Source organism: Cupressus sempervirens, chromosome 4 (genome assembly GCF_028749045.1).
Source record: "Cupressus sempervirens isolate cs-2001-9-10 chromosome 4, ASM2874904v1, whole genome shotgun sequence".
In the NCBI taxonomy this organism is placed as follows: Eukaryota; Viridiplantae; Streptophyta; class Pinopsida; order Cupressales; family Cupressaceae; genus Cupressus; species Cupressus sempervirens.
The window spans coordinates 468687007-468694335 of record NC_143121.1 but is presented as its reverse complement, the minus strand read 5'-3'; the positions used below and the strand labels follow the sequence as shown (position 1 = coordinate 468694335).

The following is a 7329-nucleotide window of genomic DNA, read 5'->3' as shown; positions in this document are numbered from 1 at the left end:
GGTGAGTTGGTTTGTGCCTTGAGGTTTACTTTCTTGAGGTCACAAGTTCGAATCCCCTCCATAGTGGAGAATGGTTGTAGGCTAGTTTTCCTTACAAGACTTTCGTGCCAAGTACCTACTCTATTAGCCTAGGGTATAGCACTGGACTTTCCCCCAAAGTTTTTTTTTTCCCCACCCAGTGCTCCCTCCCATTCGTTGTTCCCACCATCACCTAGGCCATATAGTTGTTGGGGCCGCATCTGCTCAACTGGTTTCTTTATGCAGTGGATCGAGGTTAGGTTTTCTACTGCTGGTGACAATGCTACCTCTTTTTGCAGATGTGGTAGCTTCCGAAGCTAATGTCCATGGTTTGGGGGCTTTGGCTATGGATCGTCCAATTTTTTCCTCGATTGTGACTCTTGTCACAGTTTGCAAATGTATCTGGTTTGAGTGGAAGATAATATTACTGAAGAAATTGCTCATAAGATTGAGGACTTCTCTGAGAGGGCATCTATTTTTAGATTTCAAGGCTTCTAGCCTTCCTTTCTAACTCTTCATGCTTGGATTTCTAAGCACTAGGACCCATTGATTTCTAAATCTATCAATATTTACCCTGTGGCTAGGGGTTTTTTCATAGTAAAATTTGATGTTGCTAACGATCAGAGGGCTATTTTGTGTAGTCGCTTCAACTAGGAGGATCATTACCCTTTGTTGGCCAAACCATAGCATGAGGGTTTCAACCCTACATCTTAATCTTTTTCTCATATGCCTCTTTGGGTCAGGCTCCTGAATCTTCCCCTTCACCTGTGGCTGGATTTGGTTCTTGAAGCTATGGGAGATGCCATTGGTGACTTCCAAATGGTGGATTCTAAATCTTCTAATATTCTGCATACTACTTATGCTTGCATCCTCATGGTGGTTGATATTTTAAAGAGCCTCCCTGAGAAGATCAAACTTGAGGTCCCTAATGGTTCCTAGATTCATACTCTAGACTATGAAGGAATTCCTTTCCTAAATACAAACATTCCCAACAGTACTTAGATTGACTTCTTAAATCTCACTCTGTTGGGATTAAAGAGTCCTAATTGGTTCTATTGAGTTTTAGTTTGTGGCAAACGTGTATTGTGTTATCTGTGAGGTCACCTTGGTCACCTTATTTTGGTTGGTGACCTGTTTCACCTCTGGTTTGTTGAATCTTTTGTTTGGGCTCCATTGAAAATGTTTTGGTGTGTAATGGGTTTCAGGCACCCTTCAAAACATGTTTTACTTAATCAAAAACAAAATCCAAATGACATCATCTATCATCTATAAGTTTTTAAAGCTTTCTAAAACTTCAACTACCATTTTATGTGAAGAAGTGGCAAACCTTGATACCCAACTTCCTTCATATACTTTTCAAAACTTTATTTTATTTTTTATATTTAGAAGATTAAGAATTATTTTGGCTGAAGATCTATACTTAAAGGTATTACATGTAAGCAACTTGGAGTCTATAATTTTAACATGTGCACATAAATCCATTAAAGAAGCAAAAGTGTTTAAATAAACATTATCTATTATTATCTCAAACAACTCTTTAATCAAGATGGTTTGTAACTTCAAATCATGTAAGAAGGTTGCTAGCTTAAAACATTATGATTAAAATAAAATGACACAGTCACTAATTTGTGATCATTTTTAGCAACACTCAAATAAATTGATGTAGTTGTTACACCAAATTTCATATCAACTTTTATCTATTTTAGATACACTTTCATGTGATCAAGAAATGGAAGTATAAAGCCTTAAGGAAGTAAAAATGAACCATTCAATATAATTATCCTTTAAAGTGTGTTCAAAGAATATTGTTAAGATCTTGTCCTCTTGTAGAAATTCTTCACTTACATTTGCATGTGACCAATGATGGGTATTAGGGTGGCCTTTTTCACCATCATAAAAAATAAGGCATCATAAAAGACGAACAATGAAATTATGTTGCAATATCAAAAGATAGCAATTTATGTGTGAAATTCTTAAATCCATCTCTATTCTGACCTCTCTATTTTTATGAATACTTCCTATTTAAGGTTATATTGTAAGGAGTAATTTGACTTTGCATCCAATATATTTTCTACATGATTTGTTTAGTCAAATAGTGTCGATGTGGTTAAAAATGGGATAGTGGATAATACAAAGAGCCAAAATGTGCTTTGTGAGTGTAGGTATGGGAGGTAAGCCGATTGGATGAATAATGGCTTAATACAATGACATGGAAGAAGAGATATACTTATGGGAACTTAATGTATAGCACATGTTTTTTAGAATGGATTTCAATTGATGTAGTGGACTGATAATAGACCAAGTAGAGACTGATTAAATGAGTATGGAGATGTGGAATGGTAGAGGGGTATGGCAAGGAGGTAAATCATAGAGCACAAGGAAAGTGGAAAATTGATTACTACTAAGTGGTGAACGATTAGTACTCATAGTGCTATGGAATGAGTAGTGGTGGTCAAAGTAGTAACAGTCAGGGATGGATTTATTATATAGCTAGGGGTGGAAGTGGTTACACCATTCACTATAAATGAAGTAAGCTAAACACAAACTATTTAAAGAAGTCCTTGATATGAATATCTTGTTAGAAAACACATCATGAAACGTAGATGCAAAATCTTCAAAATTTTCAACATCATCTAAACTAGCCAACTCCCTTGAAAAACATTGATTATCTATATGAGCATTAAGATTTTACGCATTATTCTCAGCAAGCATTGGTATTCTCATTGGTCACAAATGTGTTACAAATTGACAAACAATTATTTGTAAGGAAATATTATGATCTAGATTAGCTTGTGATGAACAAAATTTAAGAAAGTAAACCCTAATGCACACTCTCAAACTTGAAAAATTATTAATATCTATAACTTAGAAAATTTGAAAGGTAAAGCGATAGCCAAGTTTAGGCCAAAAAGGTACACAATAAAGCTCACTAATCATAATAGAAGAGATAAGACAATTGAAAGCAATGGAAAACAAGCATAAATAAAGAATTTTAAGACAAATGAGATTTAGATATCAATATGTTGAAAAATCCTAAAATATTAAGAAATCATAGAAGCAAACCAATTAAATTTGTGTAAAAAAATGTACAAAGCGAGAAAGAACTCTTCTTATGGTTAACTTACACTAAGTAAATAAATGCAATTGATTTAGCACAAGCTAGCTTAAATTGGCTATGGATGAATGAAATTGATATTCTAATCATTTGCAACAACTAAAGTAGGAGAAAACTGCAATGGAAAGAAAAACATACTATGATGGGAGTTGATTACATTTGAAGAAGATTTTATGTTTATCATTTGCTACATTTCTTAAAAGTATGATCTCTATATTATATGGTTATCTTGGATTTGTCATGGTTGTATGCTTTATGTAGGGTAAAATCTAGTGGTTGGAATCAAATCTAAGATCTGGACAAGTCCATAGCTCCATATTTTACCTCATGTAGCATGTAGCTCTTCAATTCATTTTATAGATATTCATGTATTTCATTAAATTCATTGATTTAGGACTTGATTGTATTTAAAGTGGAAGGATACTAATAGTGATCAAAGTATCCTAGCTTTTGATTCTTCCTCTAAAAACTCTTCACAATCTAATGATGATTCCTTCCATGATGATTATTGTTGGTATGACCTTTTCGAACCCTATGTATGTAAATTCTATATTACGTTTAAAGAACCAAATCAACCAACATTAGAGAAGACTTTTGAGAGATGATAGGTATAAAATTTATAATAAATTAATATCTTTTTAAATACTAGCACATTGCATCAATTTTCTAGAATAGTGTATTTGATTGATTTAGGGTGGACAAAGGAGACTAATAAGAAAACGAATCTATTTTAAATTTTGAAAAGAGCAAGGCAATGAGTAAGGGAATACTTAAGTCCAAGTAGCTAAAGACTATATAATGGTAGGTGCATAGTTGAAAATGAGAGTGTGGTTAAAATTATATATATATATGAATAAATAAGAATAACATTGTGAAACCAAATTCATTTAAACGGTTTAATTTTAAAATATATCACAAGTAAAATAAAGATAAGTATGAGTTGTGTCAAAGAAGTTTGTGAAGATAATCATAGAAAGCACAAAAGATTTTTTATTTTTTTTTGATAAAAAGTCCTTTTCTATTAATAAATAATATACTAAAAATTGTATAAACATGAGAACTATTTTACCCTTCACTTCAGGCTTGAATCAGCTAATTTGTTCTAACGCTTGAAAAGGTGCCTAGTTAGTTGCTCCATTCACAAGGCCGTCGAGTAATAATAATAAAAAATTGAATCTCTCTCCTCGTACCAGAGCAGAGCATCAATACGAAAAGACGGCTACTTTCCCACCTTTAAATTGTTTGCTGCGATGTTCAGTATACAACTTTGTTGGTAGCGCTTGGAGACGAAGAAAATAGCTTGGAGCCCTCCGCTCAAAACTCATGAGAGTAGTAATCTTGGAAGATTCAGCTCAGAGAGAATTGGAAAAGCAATCCATAACTCTTAAGCTGCTCATGCCGGCAATCATCAAAAATATTAATAATATCTGAATGTTTGTCTTCTTTGTTGAGTTTGTTGCTGACGAGCTCCCTGCAAAAAATGTACAGCTTAAAATATGATGGACCTCCACCCACATTTAAAAAAATCTTTAAAAAATAGGTGAATTAAAGGAATTAAACTATCAGTAAAACCTGACAGCTGCTTAGAGGACCTTTAACAAAATCTTAGTCACGTTCAGACGCAATCAATTTTGAATGATTATGGGAAGCATTATATATGAGATTTATGAAGATTTCATGATAATAACTTATTTTGTTTTAGAGAATAATCAAAACCCTTAGAAAACTATCTTTTAAAAACAATCGTAGCCAACTTCGATCTGATTTTCATAAGATAATGTTTTAACATAAAATTATGAATTATTTACTTGAAATTACTATATTCAAACCATGTTTAAGGAATGAAATACCTGAACTTTGAGAAGAGTTATCCATCCCAAGATTTTTCAGGCCTCCTAAAATTTCACCCACATAAACACCACTTAAATAAAATGACCCGCCTCCTATAACATTCAAAAATCATACTTCTATAAACCCTACCTGTATATAATGAATACTAGCTACTAAAACAATTAAGCTCATATAAACAATTACTGGAAACAGACCCTCGCCCATATAAAAATCACCTAAACGCAAAACAATCAATCATAAATATCACCTATGTAGCAAACAATAAATCAGAAATTCTTCCATGCCATGTCAGGGACAAGTTAAGAAAACCAAGTCAGAGAGACAACGAACATGAAGACAGGGAAATGGGCTAAATAAATTCTTAACATCCATGTCAGAGAGAAGATCAGATAACTAAGGCAGGGAATGAAGAAAACAAAACCACAGATAACAAAATAAGAAATTCAGAAATTCTTCACTGCCATGCCAGAGAGAAGATAAGAGAACTAAGGCAGAGTGAAGAAAACAAAACCACAGATTAGAAATTCAGAAATTCTTCACTGTTAGGCAAGAGCCTATAATAATACAATGGTAAATTGTTAACTTAAAAATTTGACAAATAATTATTATTAATCTCATCAAAATAACCATAGATAATATATTCAGCCCATTACCTATTTAAAAAAATTGAAGAACTGAGATCATAATACTAGAGAGACAACAAACTATAACCACGGATTAAAAAATGCAGAGAAGTGAGAGCATACCGCAGTCCCTGGTAGAGTTCATGCCTCCATTACACAAGCACAGGGGCCTCTCAGTGTCGGTACTGAAACCACAAGCACCACCAGAGCGTTGGCACTGGGGGCAAATGCTCTCCGGAAGGGAATAAGAAAGGTGAATGCCATAGGGCCAATCTAGGGCATTCACGGTATTCAATGAATCTGCATTATAAATGGTGGTGTAATGGGAACAGTCAAGCACCTCCAAGCTCAACAAATTGAATGTAGTGTAGTCAGTGGCGCAACATGGAGGAGGGTTTGTGCCATTCATCACAAAAATATTGAAGGCCGGGCAGGAATACAACTGCTGGCATGTGGTGGAAGAGAAATTAGTGCAAAGTGAAGAATACCTGTGAAGAACAGGGGAATCAATGGAGCAGTTCAAGAGAATGAAGAGCGTGTCAGGGGAGGGGGAGATCACCACCGACTGGACTTTCTCCATCTTGAACTCCTTGCTGGGCTGGGATTGCAATGTATTGCAGGTCGACATGTTGGGGTCGAAAACCGTGAGCTGTTGTTTTCCATAGTCGATGCTTTGCACTTTGTAAGATCCAGAAATGGTGTGGAACATCAAATCTAAATCTGAATCTTCCTGATCACATGACATCATGTTTCTCAGCTGGGGTGCACCGCATCCGTCATCTATTGCCCACGGATAATCGACCTCCTGCGCTCCACATGCATTTCTGCATATGCTATCTGCATTTGCATAACTCAGGTACATAACTCCCATTAGGGCACAGGCGCAAACCCTAAACTGCCATTCCGCCATTCCCCTGTTCGATGCGCATCCAGGAACTAGGGTTTCTCTTTTCTTGCACACTCGCTTCTTTCTTTCCAGTTTCTCTATACGGTAGCCGTAAAAGCAAAAGATTCGACATGGCAGCAGATGGTCGAAGGAAAAGTGAAAAGGAAAGTGGAAGCTTAGCTGTTTGCCGAGCACTGTGCAATGGTAGGCTCGAGGGTGAGGGACACGGTAAAAGTAAAACTGTGAATGACAAATTGTTTAAAATGTCCATGAAATTGGGGACAGACATGAGTGCATCCTAAATTAGCAGCTCTACAGGAGATTGAGCTGGGAATTTAAAATTCTCGTCGACTCTTCGTGTTGTCCATTTGCATTAGCATTTGCGTTTAACTTGGCGCCCAAATTTGAACTTGACTTGCCTTTGCAGTCCCGAGGGAAGCAAACGCAGAAAATTCAAACTGCTATGTCAAAATTCAAAATAAATCACAACAATGTCAACACACGACGACTAAATGCTGGAGATGAAAGGAGATCGGCCTTGATTCTCAGCCTTCAGTCTTGAATTTAATGGATGCATTCAAACGAGGAGACGTCTAAAAGGCAAACTAAAAAGCATAGCTTACCAAGGGCAGTTATTTTCCCCAAATTCTCACCTATATCTCGTTTCGATAAAGCTTACTAACTTAGGATGAAGTGATGCCCTAGGTGACTTCTTGATAATTGATGAGGACTCATTTGATATGTTCCATTCTATTTTTGCTTGCATTCTTGTTGATATTGACATTTATGAGGGTATATTGATATTCACATTTATGAAGGTATACCTGTTGAGATTG

At 35.4% G+C, this 7329-nt stretch overlaps 1 protein-coding gene across 2 annotated transcripts; it reads right to left on the bottom strand.

Moving 5' to 3' along the window:
• Window positions 1-4105: 4105 nt before the first annotated feature.
• Window positions 4106-7031, bottom strand: LOC149561999 (uncharacterized). Of its 2 annotated transcripts, XM_089825535.1 has the most exons (3): window positions 5731-6886; window positions 4984-5028; window positions 4106-4604 (listed from the first exon to the last, which is right to left on the bottom strand). In XM_089825535.1, the coding sequence occupies exons 1-3, from the start codon at window positions 6515-6517 to the stop codon at window positions 4486-4488; spliced, it is 951 nt and encodes a 316-aa protein (XP_089681661.1). In that variant the 5' UTR covers window positions 6518-6886; the 3' UTR covers window positions 4106-4485. The 2 variants fall into 2 exon arrangements, with proteins under 2 accessions (XP_089681661.1, XP_089681662.1); XM_089825536.1 differs by lacking the exon at window positions 4984-5028 and having other exon boundaries at window positions 5731-7031.
• Window positions 7032-7329: the final 298 nt, after the last annotated feature.